This window comes from Patella vulgata, chromosome 4, assembly GCF_932274485.2.
Source record: "Patella vulgata chromosome 4, xgPatVulg1.2, whole genome shotgun sequence".
Taxonomy (NCBI): domain Eukaryota; kingdom Metazoa; phylum Mollusca; class Gastropoda; family Patellidae; genus Patella; species Patella vulgata.
In genome coordinates, this window is record NC_065882.2 from 75801170 (window position 1) to 75820937 (window position 19768).

Genomic DNA, 19768 nt, shown 5'->3' on the forward strand with positions numbered 1-19768 from the left:
AAAGTCTCGGCCAATCAAATTGCTTATCGCTCTGCTTACCCTGAGCAGAAAATGCTCATCATCGAACTCAGTCAAGGTATTGATGTAATGAAACTATACACCAAGTTTCATCACTCTCACTTAATTGGAACTAAAGTTATCGTGTCCCAAAGCATCAACCAATCAAATTGCTTATCTTTGCTTACCCTAAGCAGAAAATGCTTATCTTCACACACCATCAAGGCATTGACCTAATAAACATCGACACGAAGTTTGAACATTCTAGCTCAATTAGAAGGAGGGTTATTGTGTTCCAAAGTCTCGGCCAATCAAATTGCTTATCGCTCTGCTTACCCTGAGCAGAAAATGCTCATTATCGAACTTAGTCAAGGTATTGATGTAATGAAACTATACACCAAGTTTCATCTTTCTCACTTAATTAGAACTAAAGTTATCGTGTCCCAAAGCATCAACCAATCAAATTGCTTATCTTTGCTTACCCTAAGCCGAAAATGCTCATCTTCGAACTTCATCAAGGCATTGACCTAATAAACACCTACACCAAGTTTGAACATTCTAGGTCAATTAGGAGGAGAGTTATTGTGTCCCAAAAAGTGTGACGGACAGACAGACAGACAGACAGACAGACCCATTTTAATAGTCCCCTGCTTTCTTCGAAAGGCGGGGGACAATGAAGTATACTGTGAGTGAAATTTTGCCTAGACAGCAATTGAATACCAACTGTATAAGGGTCCTTTTTACATGGACGGCAATAGTTTTTTTTTTAACTATCCGTATGACTAGTCACTGTTCCAGGTTAGTGAGACAATGCCTTACTCACTGGGTCACCGTGGTACCACACTGAGAAGAAGACAAGGGTATCGGTCAAACAAGAGCTGTCAATATCACTGGCAATACAAGAGAGAGAGAAATGAGGTTTAACGTCCAGTTGACACAAACTAGTTCATTTCAAGACTAACATATTGTTCAATTTTATTTCAATAATTTGGTTGCGCATAGGGGTATTTTAGCAGTTGGAGGAAACCGGAGGGCCCGGAGAAAACCCACGCGGTTGGACAGGCGATCCTACTCTTTGTTATGTACAACCAGGGAATCAAAACCACGCCAGTTGGCTCAATGACAGACCTTATGATACAACATGCACACACTAACCATAACATGCACACACTAACCATTCGGCCATGCACCACCCACTGGGAATACACTGTAGTTTAATTCACAATGCAGCATAATGCACTTCCTACTTGTCGTGATTTTTTAAGATGAACGTTATATATGTTATCTTTATTATCATTTCTTTTTTTTATTTACAATTTGTTTCACTGAATATTCATAAAGTTCTTTGTTTACAGATTTTAATTTGGAAACTTTTGACTTGAGTTCAACAACTTCTTGAACAGCATTTACATCATTCTCGTTCTGAAAAGGGAAAATAAATACATGAAGAGAGTACAGAAGATCATTTTGATAATCAATGTCACTGTCACCACTGCCATCACTGTCATTGTAGATATGAAGAGAGTATATAAGATCATTTTGATAATCATTGTCATCACTGTCATTGTAGCAGTGATGTAAATATGGGGCGTGCTGTGTGATTGATTGTTCATCGTTTTTGTAAATTTTCTGTTATTCTTGATCTGACAGAGAGAGAGAGAAAAATGGGGTTTAACGTCCACTAGACACAAACTAGATCATTTCGGGACTAATATATGGTTTAATCTTTAGCAGTGGGAGGGAACCCTGAGAAAACCCACAAGGTTGGACAGGTGACCCTACTCCTTGTAATGCACAAGCGGGGAATCGAAGCCCTGACTTTTGACTCAATGACAGACGCGCACGTGTGAACCATTCGGCCACCCAACCTCCCTCTGTTAAGTACTATCATACTAAAGAATAGTTGAACTATAAGCTCACCTCTGATGGCACTGAAGACTTAGAATGCACTAATTCTAATAATGCCTTTTCATTGTCATCGTCAATTTTCTGAAAAGAAATATTATATTATGTTATAAATTCCACACAGAAGTAATCAAGTGGATTCAAGCCTGGAAATAAGGCATCTGTCACAGGAATTGTCAGACATAATTCATGATTTGTCAGGCACAAAACCTGTCATTTCCCCCTGTCAGTGGTGCAGAATGGAGGGCCTGACAAGGACAGCTGTCTAGTCCTTCGGATGAGACGAAAAACCAAGGTCCTGTGTATACATTAGAATGCACGTAAAAGATCCCTTGGCAGTTGGAATTCGATATAAGAGTAGGCGATAGTGCCGCTGCCCGGGCAAAATTTCCCTCATAGCACACTGTATGGCGTATGCTCGTCTTCATTAGCCCAGTATAGGAGCAGGAGAGTAGGACGTTAAGCCCCATTTCATTTCATTTTCATTTCTGTCATTCTGTCCAGCACTGATTTGTCTTTTTTATTGATATTATTAATACATGTCCGGCACTAAGTTGAAAATGTCAGTTTCTATTTCAATAGTGCCTGACATTTTGTCAGGTACATCTAAAACCGTTATTCCCAAGCCTGAGTGGATTTCTTTGTTTATTGGAATTTAATATTGAATACAGGTCAATTCTCATCAACAACATTGATTCTTATAACACCAAGTATATATGTTAACAGACTTGCCTTAAGTATTCACACTCGTCCCCACCTAAACTCACATGGATTTAACAGATGTGGCTAGTTAACTGGAGATTCTCAGGTGTGTAGACATCAAGAGAGAGAGAGAGAGAGAGAGATGAGGTCTTTAGCAGTGGGAGAAAACCCACAAGGTTGGACAGGTGACCCTACTCATTAGTCAGTTTACTCCATGACAAACCTTATGATACAACGCATGCACATTGACCATTTGGCCATCCAACCTGTCATCAAAAACTGGTTCAACAGTGAACATTCATTGACATACTCTATCCTCATCGTCATGGCTTCCAGTGATCTTAGTGCAAGATCCACTGCAGATCAGTTTAGATTATGTACCGTTATCTATTTCAATTGTTTTATTTTACTAAATCTAAATATACTTTGTACTTACTCTTTTATTATTTCTAATCCTCATCTCAACACATGATGTATGTAAATGTCGTTTAAACTGTTGTACGTGTAAAAATGGTTTACTATCAGGATTTAATACATTATACGGTGTTAGACTTATAAAAGCATTTGTAACCGCACCTGAAATATATATATATATAACATGGAAGTAATATATGGTTAGATCTATTTGATAAGGCCAACATCAAGTTTGGTCAAAGGTCAAATTTATTCTTTTTTGTTCAGAAATCAAAATACCAGAAAACCACAAGCGATACCGAAGGTATATAAATCTAATGTATTGCATGTATTTTTGGTAAAACTAGGAAATATCACAAACCAAATTTTCATCATCCTAGGTCAGTGCTTATGTGGAGACTTAACCTCTCCCCCAAATTCTTAAACCTAACATACAATCTCGCCAACAATCACATGCCCTAACCTTATTTACATCTCAGCGACCTTGACGAAATTGAGCTGGCCGTAACAAATAGATTTAGCCAGTAATATATCCTGTATGTAGGTAGGACACATGAGTAAAGATCTGGAGGATGCAGTATCTAGAATGCAGGTTACATTGAAATGACTGCAATATGTCATGCAACACTTTTGAATTTCAATAGCAATCTTCGTATAATTTCAAATTAATCTGTCATGAAAATGAAATCTCCACTGTAGGTTTTAACAAGAATCAGTGGTGTAGATGGACAGACAGAGGATAGGTGACTACACATGTGACTAGAATATAAATGAAATGTTGTTTAACATCCTACTTTCCTCCTACACCAGGCACATCATGCTACAGTCTACTTTTATTTTGAATTTCAACTGTCAAAGATTCTTTAATCCCTGCAAACGACTAGCTGCTGTTGCTTGAAAGGCCCTCCATTCTAAACTGCTGACATGGGGAAACCAAGCCAGAAAAACAAAACTTTTTTGAACATCACTTGGATCAAACTTTGGACCTGCTAGTTAGCTAGCCTGCAAGTTAGTCACATAGCCACTGTGGCTCTCGACTACAATATGATTAGTCTTGGTCACCCAGAATCTCCTAGTCTTCAACGTAGAATATTTGTCTGATTGATAGAGACTACAATATAATGTGAATAATAACAGACAGTTTTATGGATAACATTCACTAGGTTTACTAACTGCAACGTTTCAATGAGGTTAGTCTCACGGTTATGTGAACATGTTATTATATGGAATTGACTACAACCAAATAAATCATTGGGTTTTTTTTTGCTTTTGTTTTAGAGATCTGACGTCAACTCCTCTGTGTTATGAAGAGACTTACCTTTATGATCTAATGTTCGTATACACTGACCACTGTGTATATCCCATAGTTTAACTGTACTATCATCTGACCCTGATGCCAATACTGTACCATCCATAGAAACACATAAACAATTTACTTGAGAACTAAAATTAAAATATACAGATTAAACATCTTCTAGGGAGAGAAAGACAGAGAAATGGGGTTTAATGTCCACTCGACACAATCTAGATCATTTTGGGACTAACATACGGTTTAATTTTATTTCGATAATTCGTTTGCGCGTAGGGTTTTTTCGCAGTGGGAGGAAACCGGAGGACCTGGAGAAAACCCACGAGGTTGGACAGGCCACCCAACTCCTTGTCACATACAAGCGGGGAGTAAAAACCATGCCACTTGACTTAATGACAGACGCTATGATTTAAACCAAGCCCCCAAAAACCTTCCAGGACAATACCAGGGCTTTCATTTCGTTAATATTTGCCAGCCCTGACTGACTAGGAGGGAAAACAATGATTTAGACAATTAACCTTTCAATTCAAATGTGGGGAATCACGTGGCTAAGTGGGTAAGACGCTGGCTCGCTAGCCTGGAGGTCTGGTGTTCGATACCTGCATTGGCCGAGAAAGTTCATCTAGATTTTCCGGCGTGGTTTCCCCTTGCCAGTGATGCAGGACCGAGGACCTGACAAGGACAGCTTTCTAGTCTTTCGGATGGGACGGAAAACCGAGGTCCAGTGTACATATTGGCGTGCACGTAAAAGATCCCTTGGCAGTTGGAATTTGATATAACAGTAGGTCGTAGCGCTGCTGTCCGGGAAAAATTTCCTTCATAGCACACTGTATGGCGTATGCCCGTCTTCATTAGCCCAGTTTAGGAGCAGAAGAGTAGGACGTTAAAAACCCATTTCATTTCATTTCATTTCATTTCAATTCAAATGTCAGAAAGTTAGAGTTTTAAGGAATAACCTTAAAGACAATGAATAGAATTAAATTTATAATTCTTATGTGTAAAAACACTTTAAAAAATGTTCAGCACATTATTCATCAATTATTTTAATTTCCGGAACAGGTATAACTAAAGCATGATGTTAAGGAAATCTTGTGTTTTCGTGATAATTGCCCAAGACTAGATGTAGCATTTTGTTTTAGCTGCCATATTAGAATTTCTATTCACTCTCAAAAAATGTACATTTCTCAGGATTAGTCGTGTAAGATAAATGGTTGGACATCAATGAACCATCATGATACATTACTATAAAATAAAATAGTACTGCTTATGCCAATCTGATTAAAATACAGATCTATATTTCGTTTCATTTTTTTATACTTTTGATAGCCTCTACTACATGCAGATCTGACCGGTTGTTGTGGAAGGTTGTGTCAGAAGTCTTACAAGCGACTTCTGACCCTATGATGTCGGTGTTGATGTTTCTAGTGGTTTCCATGTACCTCACGCCAAACAACTTACTGTAACAGACCGTTTCATTGGCTAATCCCTCACAACATCCAGAACGCAGGTTACATATATATAACAACACTTAGTGTAATTAAGACAAGTAAAACAAAATTTTGAACTATAAAATTGAAATGAAATAGGATCTGCGTTTTAATCGGATTGTGCTTAAGCAGCCATTGTGGTTAAACTATAACGCTTACCTGTGACCTTTAAAGATATTAATTCCTTCTCCTGCTGTATTACCTATATGTCTTTCTGTTCGTATAGGCTGAAATATAAATGAAATAGGTTTTAACGTCCTACACCGACTAAATGAAATATTACTAAACAAGGCGATATCAAAACAAAGAAAAATATATTAATAGGGAGATATAAAAATCGAAGTAAAGAAAAATAACAAAAATTAAAGTCTGCGTTTAAAGGATTAAAGCCTTAAAGGCAGACAAAATAAATTAATAAAAATAGATGTTAGCTATAATTAGTGACAGGTGTTGTGCGAAAGGAAGTGTGTGCTTCCTTTATAGAATACCTGATGCCACTTCCTAGAACATCTCATTTGGAGAGTTCACATGGCTAAAAAATATTTATTTGGCCCTTTTTTATCTTAAAATATCAAAATTTACAAACAATCCTTAAACATTAAAACTGGAAAATTCTTGTCTCCTACCATGTTCATTTATAATTATCGCATTGATATCATATATACAATAAATTCATCCAAACCTATCTTACCTCTCCGTATAAATCATATACATTTGTATACAATAAATTCATCCAAACCTATCTTACCTCTCCATATAAATTAACACAGAAAATGTTTCCATTGGTTGAACCTGCAAATATTCTCATTTCTGCTGCATCCATAGAAACTGATATAATGGGGGTATCAAAGATAAAAGAACATAATAGTTCACCTGTTGCCATATCCCATAACTACAAAATATAAACACAAAGAAATAATTTGGGACTAACATATGGTTCAGTCTTATTTCGATGATTCACTTACGTGTTCTGGTCTTTAGCAGTGGGAGGAAACCGGAGGACGTGAAGAAAATCCATAAGGTTGGGCAGGAGACTCTACTCCCTGTCATGTACAACCGGGAAATCGAAACCACATTGCGTTTAACTAAATGACAGACTGTGTGATGCAGCGCACACAGACTAACCATTCGGCTATCCCACCGCCCTTGTCTATGCAAGGATAAATATTTATCATATAAAAATAAATCAGCTACCATGAACATCGAGAAAACAGCATTCCTTTAACAGACATGCCCACTGTCACATAATGTCCGGAGTCTTAAGATTGTGTTATCATAGCACCTGTGAGGGCAGGAAAACTGCACCACACACAAACAAACATAAACCCAGCAAGATATACACGTGGACAAGCCATACAGCAATAAACAGGAAAAGTATTATCAAATCAAGTGAATGGATCTGGGCGCCGGTCGTAAGAATTCACTACACTATACAGTCCTGAGCCTGCAGTGATACAGACTTCACTTAATATGAAAACAGACTCGCAGCAAGGTAGACAATCCAAAATAAAAGGAAACATTTCCCAAACATTCTAGTATATCTAATGATCGACTGTGTATTTACTAGGCTAGTACACCAAACACTGTATTATTATGGTTTATACCCATACTTTTTCTTGACTCTTTGATGTAAATGGGAGGATATATCAGTTGAAAAGTGGCCGTGTATCAGTTGAAAGGGGACAAAAAAAACCAACAAAATCATGATTTACATATTTATTTGAACATCTACAACCCGTTTTGAACAAGTTATGGTAAAAGAGTCATCATTTTCAACTGTCGCGGCACTTTTCAAATGTGCATCACTCTCTGTCATATTCTTACATTTTGTCTCACATTTCTTTACATTTTGATATCTAGTCGCACTTTCACATTTTGTCGCACTTTCACATTTTGTCACAGCTTATGCTCATCGCCTCGGAGCCCCACTCAAAAAAGAGACGGTGTATCAACCCATACACAATGAAAACAAGGTATATAACTATTACATACACCATGATCGACTGTGTATTAACAAGACATCTCAATGTTAGTACATTGAAGACAACAATTTGTAACTATTAAATTTCTAGAAATGAGGCTACAACCCAAGTATGACTGATCTCTTTGTTTATAATCTGGGGAATAATTCATATTAATGGTCAAGATCTATTACCCAAGTGGCTATTGTTCCATTACCTCAAGTATTTTATAAGGTTAAATTCTCTAATGATCGTCATGGATTTTGAATTCCAGGCAACCAAAATTATTATTAAAGCTGAATCTCTAAATCAGTCCATAATGGTTCAATACTTCAATTTTATTCAGTACTAGCAGGATACACAGCTTAACCCGGGGCCCAAATTCAATTTCATAAGGGACCTATATTCGATGGCCTAAGCATGCCGGTTAATTTGATACCGCATATTTGGGAGTGGAGTGGGATGACGAAGCGTGATTTGCCTGGGCCAGTCCCAATTTGCCCTGGACCCAGGTTCATTTGCCCTGGACCCAGGTTCATTTGCCCTGGGGCCCAAATTCAATGGCCTAAAACATTCAAGGGGTCATGCTAGTTGATTTTATATGGGGTGCAGTGTTGAAGCATAATTAGCAAACATACATAAATACACACATACAATACATACACACTCTTATTTTATTCACTATTTACAAAGATAATAGCATGAACATTCACAACATTCGCAATCTTCTGCAGACGACATAAACGGGATATGGTCAAAACAAAACAATCAAAATTCCCTTTAAAATCAGGGTCTTCAAGTCTAATTGTATATGGACTTATCCACACAGTTGGTTTAGCTGTTGTTGTAGTGAGTGTATAGAGCTTGTTTATTATTTAACCCAGTAACTTATATGTATATAGAATATAAAGAAACAGTAATATTCCCCAAACAATGAACTTGACAAGACTGTATAGTAGTTTTAATCCAGGAAGCATTTAATATTTTACATTCGGTCCCCAACTGTGTCACCGAGATTCGATCTTACCTGAACTGTAAGGGATTCTTTCACCCATCAACAGTAATTTCAGTAAGGATTTAATTCGTCTCTATCATGGATTGTATTTATATAGAATATATATGTGTTTGTCAATGCAGGGATCGAACACGGAGTCTCCATGTTAGTGAGCCGTTACTACTTAAAACCAGTGGTTAGCCAATCAAAGAGTGAAATTAAAATTAGGAAATAATCACTGTTAACATTGTTGTACAAGCATGGCCGGCTAAATTTGAATAAAAAGTTGATTTCATCTGTTTTTCCATTTAAAGTGACATTAGGCAAGATTAGATAAAGAGCAGACAGTTCTCACAGTTCTCACTATAGTAGTTAAAAAATAGATAATATGAAAAGAGAATATGCTGAAAATTTCAATCAAGTTACTTCACTCTTAGCCAAGGAAATTGGCGATATAATTATAGGCTAGCCTCGATTGTCATTAATACCATTGTTACGATGATAAACAAAGTCTCAATTTTATGGTAACTGCATCCAGCACAAACGTATTTGAATCCACTAAATACCGTACACATCCGATGGCATCGAGAGTTGATTATGGTCTTGGTAAGTTAATTAATGTCTAATTAATAATTTATATAACATTTTAGGCCTAGAGAAAGATCTGCAATAGGCAGATTTAGATCTTGCATAATGTATGTTTAAAATGTCTTCCTTTCTATTATTTCTCAGTACTATGACCTATACTTGAGTCTTGGGAACATACAACGAAGAAGTTGACTCTGGGCATCACCAAACAGCTGTACCCCACTGCATAGAACAGAATGATGACGCTACTGTACACGTTGATATCTCAAATTATTATTTAATCTGTCTTGGAACGATTACGTATATCAGAGTTAGCGTAAGTAGTTTCCCAATTTTCACCATCAAAACATTCAACATTCACACTGTCAACTGTTCCAGGATCCAAACAATAATGCGTTATCCCTACTCCATCTGGGTTCGAACGAGGCGTATAAAAACTCTGAACACCACATATTTTACAGAACTGATGCTTTGCCTGTTTTGTGTTAAATTGATAAGTTGTCAAGCTTTCTTCTCCTTGAAGTAAAGTAAACTTAGAAGCTGGCACAACAAAATGCACGTTTTGTTTCATTCTGCAGATACTACAGTTACATGACAAGACATTTAAAACTCTTGGAGCCAGAACTTTAAAACGTACAGCTCCACAATGACAACCTCCAAGATGTTCAACTTCCATTTTTGTAACACTCTCTAATTTCCTTTTTATAAGTTTCTTTACAATTCTATAAGTAACAAAGGCAAATTTCTAAAGTTGTTAACACTCCTTTGTACTAAACAAGGCCTATTAATACAACAGCTGAAAGCCTCTGTGAACTCTATAACACTTGCTCCACATGTTAACAGTGTATATATGTGATATTACACTTGCTAGTCGAGTATTACTTACTAGAGCTCTGTACACCTTTTTTATCTCTACAAGTGACCTAGTTCGCTCTACTATGGCAATTCACAATTGATTTAAAGATGCACTAGATAAAGAGCTGGTTTGGCTGTTATTGCTATAATAGTTCAATAGTTACTTTATTCTGAGCGAAGTTATCCCTGTTTGAAGTTTTGACAAGATGGGGCATAGACTGTTTATTAGTGTAGGAACAGTACTAATTGATCATGACTAAGCCTTGATTTACCATGTTTAAATCTCTGCCATCTGATGGTCTAGAGAGTTGATTATAGGCTTGTCATGTGAACATATGTCTATATAATAATTTATATATATCATTTGAAGTCAAAATAAAAACCTGTAATTAGCAGATTCAGTTCTTACTGTACATACGGGTAATGCATCTTTAATCTTGGTAAGTTAAGATATAAATACTGATGACGTTTCCCTTGAGTAAGTCTCACTCATCAGACTTACTTTTTTCAGTGTAAAGAGAGCTATAAATAGGTTATCCTGAATCTAAAATGTTATGGGGCGAGGGAGGGAGAGAGAGGGAGAGAGAAAGAGAGAAATAGTGAAAGGGGGGGTAACATCCACTCGACACAAACTAGGTCATTTCGAGACTAACACATGGTTCAATTTTATTACAATAATTAGCTGAAAGCAGGGGTCTTTAGCAGTAGGAGGATACTGGAGGACTAGTAAAAAACCAACAAGTTGGAGAGGCGACCCTATTCCTTGTCATGTACAAGCAGAGAATCAAAACCATACCTCAATGACAGACCTTATGATCAACTCCCCTCAAATTTAAAGGACTATCTAATATTATTTACAGGTATATTAATTTTGTTAAAAGAAAGTAGTTATTACACAACAATGTGGGACTCTTTATTACATTTAACTATATAGCTAAATATAATACATTATATATTTGACTTGACCTACATATGAATCAAAATACTAAAACATGACCTACTTATGAAACAAAAATACTCTATTGAGGTTGATTCAAAAGCTACTAAAACATGAACATTACCTTAGTTTCTTTCTTATCTATTTGTGAAAAATAAGTTTTGAGAAGTGTCAAAACAAGTGGTAACTGAATGTATAGGATAATGGGCGATGTCAACATAATTTATAAATACATCCACCGTAACATAGAAAACATGACAGAGTCAATAAATATTTCTAATACTTAATGGGGCATTATACAAGAGGTAAATCTGACTATTGCAGGTCTTTTCTTAGGCCTTTTTTCAAATGGTTTCCCCTTGTCAGTGGTGCAGTACGGAGGGACTGGCCAGGACACTGTCTAGTCTGTCGGATACTATGAAAAACTGAGGTCCTGTTTATACATTATCAAAACTATTAATTAGACATTTATTAACATGACAAGACCATCGGATTGTTCCGATTTTAAGTAGATTACAATGGTTCAGCCATTTAATGATTTAATCTAAAAATGGTTACAATCAGTGCACACACCTTGTCAAACCTTCAAAGGCTAATATCTTTGCTCAGAATTAAGTAATTTGAATGAAATTTTCAATCTATTCATTTTGCATTATCTATTTTTGAACTATTATAGCATGAACAGCCAGCTCTGTCTGTCTGTCTCTCTCTCTCTCTCTCCCACACAACCTATGGATCCTTATTTTTTTTTTGGGGGGGGGGGGGTTCAGGGTTGCTAAATATTTTTATCATCTAAATTAAACAAGGAAAACAATCCAACAGTGAGGCTGATGTCCCCCGCCGAAATAGGAAAATAATTAGAGGACACATATAAATTTATCACAAATAAGCGGAACGGACAGACAGACAAACAGACAGACGGACGAACCCATTTTAATAGTTCCCTGCTTTCTTCGAAAGGCGGGGGACAATCAAAGTAGGAGAGTTATTGTTTTCCAAAGTCTCGACCAATCAAATTGCGTATCGCTCTGCTTACCCTGAGCAGAAAATGCTCATTATCAAATTTAGTCAAGGTATTACTGTAATGAAACTATACACCAAGTTTCATCAATCTCACTTAATTAGAACTAAAGTTATTGTGTCCCAAAGCATCAACCAATCAAATTGCTTATCTCTGCTTACCCTAAGCGGAAAATGCTCATCTTCGAACTCCATCAAGGCATTGACCTAATCAACACATACACCAAGTTTGAACATTCTAGCTCAATTAGGAAGAGAGTTATCGTGCCCCAAAGTATCAACCAATCAAATTGCTTATCTCTGCTTACCCTAAGCGGAAAATGCTCATCTTCGAACTCCATCAAGGCATTGACCTAATAAACACATACACCAAGTTTGAACATTCTAGCTCAATTAGGAAGAGAGTTATTGTGTCCCAAAAAGTGTGACGGACAGACAGACGGACGTACAGACAGACGTACAGACAGACGGACAGACAGACAGACAGACAGACAGACAGACAGACGGACGAACCCATTTTAATAGTCCCCTGCTTTCTTCGAAAGGCGGGGGACAATGACAAAATGTTCTATTTTATTTGTAGAATAACTAACAAGATTAAACCCCCAAAAATGAAATGCAGGTTAGATAATATTTTGACCCGAATTAGGGTGACCACTTGTGTACCATTATTTTGGGGACAGGCCCAGGGTGGATAAAGGAAGTTCAAGAACAGGTGGGATGGGACATTGCCAAAGGCAATACATCGGATGGTGGGAGGGGTGCTAGCACCGATTGGGGAGGGGCATTCTCCACCATCATTATTTCAAAAAATTTTGATTTTTGCCTTGTATTTGGTTCTAGTTCTAGTGTGTTTTAAGAACATTTGACTGTATTGTTCATTTCTAACACTTGCACCAATTAATTGGGGGATACCTTAACTCAAGCCAAACATACATGTATGAACAGTATTCTGAACCAGATGTTGACAATTATTTTCATGCTAACAAAGTATTTGTTTTCTTGGATTTTAAGGTACATATCTGGTAGACATTTTTAAATATATAGAAACTAATGTAAACTTCTGAAATAATTATGGTTTATGTTGTATACCACGCCCTTTCTAGGATACCTGATACCTATTCTCAGTCCAAGTAGTTAACAATACATTTTCGGTCAGTAATCAAAGAATTTTCAAGCAATATTATTATTTTCGATTATTGTCTGCCAATAAATTCAGGAAACATTCTACAATCATGTTAAGCTCGTAACATTTAATCACATTGGGTTCCGCACACCTAGGTTGTTTTACCGAGTTGATTCAGACCAACTTTCTCAAACACCATATTCCACAACATGTATAGAAATGAAATGAAATGGGGTTTAACGTCCTACTGTTCTGCTCTGAGTAGGCTAGTGAAGAAGGGCATACGCCATACAGTGTGCTATGAGGGAAATTTTGTCCGGGCAGTGGCAATATGGCCAACTCTTATATCAAATTTCAACTGCCAAGGGATCTTTTACGGCAACGCCAATGTATACACGGGACCTTGGTTTTTTGTCACATCCGAATGACTAGACAGCTGTTCATGTCAGGCCCCCCCCCCCCATCCTGCACCACTGATAAGGGGAACCCATGCTGGAAAATCCTGATGAACTTTCTCGGCCAATGCAGGGATCGAACACCCGACCTCCAGGCTAGCGAGCCAACGTCTTACCACTTAGCCTCAACACGTATGGAATAAACGAAGATGTTCTATATTGCCTTGTTTATATATCAAGTTAAAAAAACAATGTCGCTGTTTAAACAAAAATGTAAAAGTAGGGTTGAATAAAATGAGTTTTATTTGAAAATTGTATTGTGTTTGTACTTACTTTACAAGTTTGATCTAATGAAGAGGAGATAACTCTAGCTCTAACACCACCTGCTCCAACATGCACATCTCTAATAGGTAATGAATGTCCAGACCAAACATATTTAGGTTCTGGTTTAGACAAAGGAAAATCTGTTGATGAAATTGTCCTGAAATAAAAATAAAAACATAACTGATGTGTCTCACTTATAACATGTTACAGATTTAAAAATTTGGTCAATGTTCCGATCATGTTACTATTTATTACAGTCAATTTTGAGAGGCAAGTTACATGTCTGTGAAATACATGAAGAAAGTTTATGCTGATGGTTGTCCAACCTTTACATTCAGTTCTTTAAATGTCTTGAATTATTCAAATTTAAAAGAATAAAATTTGAAAAGTAAAGAGTTATAACAAAGAAAATCCAAAGAAGCTCTCATAGTTTCAGTTATGTTATAAATCCTAGGACAAAAGAAGTATAGCGCCATTAAAATACAGTAATCACATTCCAATTCCATAGAACTGTTCGTTTTAATGTGTTCTATTATCAAATGTTGTTTAAACAGAATATCAATAGACTCTGATTCAATAAACATCTTAAATTATCAGGTAAAAAACAAAGTTTCAAATTAGAAATTATTTCATACCTTGCTAGACACCATACAATAACTAAATTATCTTCACCACCAGATATAAAATGGCTACCATCATCAGTGAATTTAATACACTTTACATCAAGATAATGACGACTGATAACTTTTAATAAATTCCCTGAACATGTCTACAATACAAAACAGATAAAACAAAAATTACAAAGGTTTTACATTGGCCATCATCCTTTGGTTTCTTCTTGAGTTTGAACCAACGGTACAAGACTCAGTTCGTTCTATCCAGAGGCGTTAGCATGTGCGCGCTGTATCATAAGGTCTATCATTGAGTCAACTGGTGTGGTTTTGATTCCCTGTTTGTACGTGGCAAGGAGTAGGGTCGCCTGTCCAACCTCGTGGGTTTTCTCTGTGTCCTCCCACTGCTAAAGGCCTCTACTTGCAAGCAAATTATTGAAATAAAATTAAAATCATATTAGTCCTAAAATGATCAAGGTTGTGTCTAGTGGGCGTTAAACCCCATCTCTCTTCTCTCAATCATCCTGAATAAAAATATCGTTTTAAAAAAAAAACCAGGACTTGCCAGTTGAAGTGATATATCTGACAAATAAGCTGTAATAAAGATTTTAAGCATAAGCTGATCCACTTAAGAATTTTCTTGGAAAGGGGTGTTCATTGCACAGTAGGCCTACAAAAAAACTTGAGTATTCAATACCTCTATAGATTTTTATTTTTAGACAAATTTCATAAGCTTTGAATCAGAAGGTTTCAATTCACATCTGAGTACCGATACTTATTTTATAAAAAGTTTCTAACATGAAAGTAATAAAAAAGTGTTCACTTATCACCATACCTGCCAAATATAAATTTTTTCAGCAATTCCAAAAATACAATAATTGCCATCTGGTGAGGCAGAGATACAGTTCACTTTTCCTGGTAATATTATCTTTAACTGATTCTGATCCTGTAAATATAAAAATACAAAATCTTCAAAAGTGGCTCCAAAAAGTAAGTACCTTTAAAGAGATTTAATCAAATTTGTTAGCAAAGTGAACTATAGAATTTTCAAACAAAATGAAATGAAATTTGCAGCAACCTTGAAACAGCCTATCAATAATAATAATAATAATGAACTTATAGACCGCCTGCATTCCAGTAAAGAATATTGCTCCGCGCTGCTATTACATTGAAGTCGAACGTATCCAGCTTGTGGCACTAGGTCCTACTCTTACTTTAAATTCCAATTGCATCAACTGGGATAATGAACATAGACATATGTCATACAGTGTTGTATAAGGGAAATTTTCCTGCCACCACCAGGGCCCAACTTGGGACTTCCAGGTTCGCTAAACAAAATGAAAAGCGGTATCAGTGTTCTAGAGAGACATGACATACCATGCCTCATGCATGAGAACTGTCATTTATTGCCAATTGTAGTATTGATTTCAACTTGAATTTCAAAATACTACTGAGTTAAGTATATACCCATTTCTATTCAGACCATAACTCAGAAATAAAAGGGAAATTAAATAATAAATGTCGCGAAATGTATATGTCAATTAAAATTAAATATACGATTTAGCTTACCTTTCTCTGTAATTCCCAAACATTGACAAGAGATTTCTGTCCCCCTCCACCGACTAAATAATCATCTCCTAAAAGACATAAACTATGACTACCAGAACTCCCACCTCTATACTGCATTAAACTGGTGCCAGTATGGAAATCCCAAACACAGGAATTCCATAGTTGACCTGAAGCGTCACTCGTGAAGAGTACCTAAAGTACAAAAGAAAGATAAGTTACGTGTCACGTCTGAAATCTGATTTTCTACAGGTCGGTTGGCTGGCCGAATGGTTAGAACGTGCACGCTGTATCATAAGGCCTGTCACTGAGTCAACTGGCGTGGTTTCGATTCCCCGGTTGTATGTGACAAGGAGTAGGGTTGTCTGTCCAAAATCGTGGGTTTTCTCCAGTCCTCCAGGTTCCTCCCACTGCTAAAGACCCCTTCACGCAAGCAAATTATTGAAATAAAATTGAATCATATGTTAGTCCCGAAATGACCTAGTTTGTATCGAGTGGACGTTAAACCCCATCTCTCTCTGATTTTCTATAACTTTTTATTGACAAATGTGTCACTAAACAATCATACACCTACCACCTAGCAATATTTCTGTTTCACCACCTTGCAACAGATTTTATTGCCCTTTAAAGATGCTTTCGCACATACAAACTTTGTGATTTGATGATATATATATTTGGATTATAAACATATTCAATCATTTTTATCTACATGTATAAAAAGTTTGCATCAAATCCTTCTCCAAACGTCACAATCTGAAGATAACTACCCCATGTCACAAGAATCAGGCTTGTTTATGACATTTCTTGATTGAGGGAGAATTCATTCTTCAGCTTGTATTTCATAGTCGCAGTCCATTTACCATAAATAACTACAGCCTTCGTAAATTCCTGCATTATCCTCTGCCAATTTCTTTTTCTGCAGCTTAGTTTACTGGACATTAAATTCTCTCAATTTTCCCACAAAGGTTAGCCATTAGATCAACATATTACATCACTTGAAAAGACTGGGCTAATGAAGACAGGCATATGTCATAGGCCCATAGTGTGCTATGAGGGAAATTTGGCTTACTCTTAAACCAAATTCCAACTGCCAAAGGATCTTTTACTTGCACGCCAATTTGTACAACCTTGGTTTTTCATCCCGTCGAAACAATACGTTGGCAAACAAAGGGATCGAAATTAACGAACACAGGACCTCCAGGCTAGCAAGCTAACTTCTTTTTCACTGAGTCATCTTGGTTCCCAGGCTAGTACGTCCAGTATTTAGTAATAAAGTAAGAAGAAAAGTCATGTGGTGTTCTATAGTATGGGGGTAACTGGGCATGGACATCGCCACAAACAGATCTTATTTTAAAAAAAAATTCCTACTACATTCAATGATGTAGATGAAATGGGATTGGGGCCTCAGTTTTTTGTTCTATCCATATGACTACAGACTAGACTCAAAAGACTGCTTCACTTGACTTGTTAAAACAAAAAAACAAAAAAAAAAACGTACGGAATTTGTTTTGAGATGTCAGAAGTAAGAAGAAAAAAGGCTATTGTTCCTGATAAAGGCACGGTGTAATTCTGTGGTAGTGGAATAATTACATCGACATGATCGTTACAGATAAATTAAACGTCAAATTAAACATAAACCAAAATAAAAACATGTACCTCTCTGGGCGCTGACATCTTGGTTTATTAAAATTTTGTAACTCTTTCTAAAAATAATATTACGATACGAAGTTCTCAATTTGAAACTCTTTCTTAGAATATTACGAAACGATATAGTCCAGTTGCACGCAAAATTAAAAGAAATAAATGAAATGAAATGGGGTTTAACGTCCTACTGTTCTGCTCCTCAAAATTAAAAGAAAGCAATTGAGATTACAAAAAGTAATAATTTATGATCTCCTTCATTGTGAGAATCACACTGTGTACTACTTCCTAAATGCTGGTCTTTGTAACCTTCTTTGTATTGCCACAGCAATATATATGTGTCTTTGTACCAACACATCTATCAGTGAATTTGATTTAATTTGCTTTTGTTTATTTTGTTAATTCCTATTTTTTTTTTTATCATTAGCAAAATTCAGTAATTTTCAAAGACAGCGGTTTAATGTTTTTTTGGAAGGAGCCACGATTCCTCAGTCAGTAATTAATTAAGGCGCTGGTGCACTAACCAAGCGGTCTAAAGTTTGATCCCGATGTTGAGCAAGAAAGTTACTCAGATTTTATTCAGCATTGTTTCCCCCCCTTGACAATGTTGCAGACAGACGGCCTGGCAAGGAACAGTGTCTAGTCATTTTGATGGTCTCCTGTAGCCTACACATTCATTGCTCTGTAAGTAAAAGTACCATTGACGATAAAATCTGAAACAAAAACAGGATACAGAGCCGCAATCTGGGCAAAATTTCCATCATAGCATGGTGTATAATTGTCTTATTTAGCTCAGTTCGTGTAGAAAAGTAGGACATTAAACCCCATCCATTTCATTTCATTCAAATGGCATACAGTATCATACTATATGTGTTGTCCCTTATGTAATGTTGTATGTGTAAGAGAGTATGCACTCCACTGAGAGAGGTCAGTTAACTTGTGGTTGTCAGTGAGGTGAGGACATCATTTGTGATGTTCAGTGAATTGGAATAAACACCTCTAGAACTTCTGTCATCTAATTATATGAATAGGCTTAAGGCCTATGTAACACAAAACTGTAAAGTTTGAAAGCTACCTGATCATTTGTTTGGTTTCTATTACAACTACTAGTATGTTTGCTTAAATATGCATTATGTAGGATTTCGATTAAGAGCTGAATATATTGAAAATCTAATTCAAATTACTTTATTCTGTGTGAAGTTATAACAGTTTGAAGATGTAGCGTTGATCGTTTATAATCGTAGCAATGGTACTTGACACCCGAACCCAAGTCTCGATTACCGATTTTATTGTTAAATTTTTATATCTCGCGGGTGTTCAAATCCATTTAAATTTCAGCCATTCGATGCTCTAGAGAGTGGATTTTAGGCTTGTCATATGAATTAATGTCTAAATAATAATTTATATAAGATGTGACATCAGAAAAACGACCTGGCACCCACTGGGCAGATTTAGCTCTTACATAATGCATCTTTAAAACTGATAGCCTACCAATGTACAACTAGGTCTGTTAAAGAATTTATGTAGTGTCTACTCCACACAAACTAGGTCATTTCGGGCCTTACATACACGGTTTAATTTCAATTAGCTTGCGAGTAGGGGTCTTTAGCTTGCGAGTAGGGGTCTTTAGCAGTGGGAGGAAACCGGAGGACCCAGAGAAAACCCACGAGGTTGGACAGGTGACCCTGCTCCTTGTCACGTACAACCGGGGATTCGTAACCACGCCAGTTGACTCAATGACAGAGAGAGAGAGAGACAGAGAAATGGGGTTTAATGTCCACTAGACACAAACTAGGTAATTTTGGGATTAACATATGTTTTTTAAAATTTTATTTCAATAATTCGCTTGCGCGTCGTGGTCTTTAGCAGTGGGAGGAAACCGGAGGACCCAGAGAAAACGCACAAGGTTGGACAGGCGACCCTACTCCTTGTCACT

General features: G+C 36.6%; 1 protein-coding gene across 1 annotated transcript; it reads right to left on the bottom strand.

Annotated features, from left to right (window-relative positions):
• Positions 1-1281: 1281 nt before the first annotated feature.
• On the bottom strand, positions 1282-17885 carry LOC126819306 (WD repeat-containing protein 18). The gene is made up of 11 exons (XM_056100444.1): positions 17848-17885; positions 16195-16386; positions 15461-15571; positions 14650-14783; positions 14024-14171; positions 6563-6706; positions 5974-6041; positions 4337-4461; positions 3041-3180; positions 1918-1986; positions 1282-1419 (listed from the first exon to the last, which is right to left on the bottom strand). Exons 1-11 carry the CDS (start codon positions 17863-17865, stop codon positions 1291-1293), a joined length of 1278 nt encoding a protein of 425 aa, XP_055956419.1. The 5' UTR covers positions 17866-17885; the 3' UTR covers positions 1282-1290.
• Between the last annotated feature and the right edge of the window lie 1883 nt (positions 17886-19768).

Coding starts and splice junctions, on each gene's coding strand:
- LOC126819306 (XM_056100444.1), bottom strand. Junction 6,707..14,023: donor CATTAGATCAAACTTGTAAA/GTAAGTACAAAC, acceptor TATATTTTGTAG/TTATGGGATATGGCAACAGG. Junction 1,987..3,040: donor GGATTAGAAATAATAAAAGA/GTAAGTACAAAG, acceptor ATTTCTTTTCAG/AAAATTGACGATGACAATGA.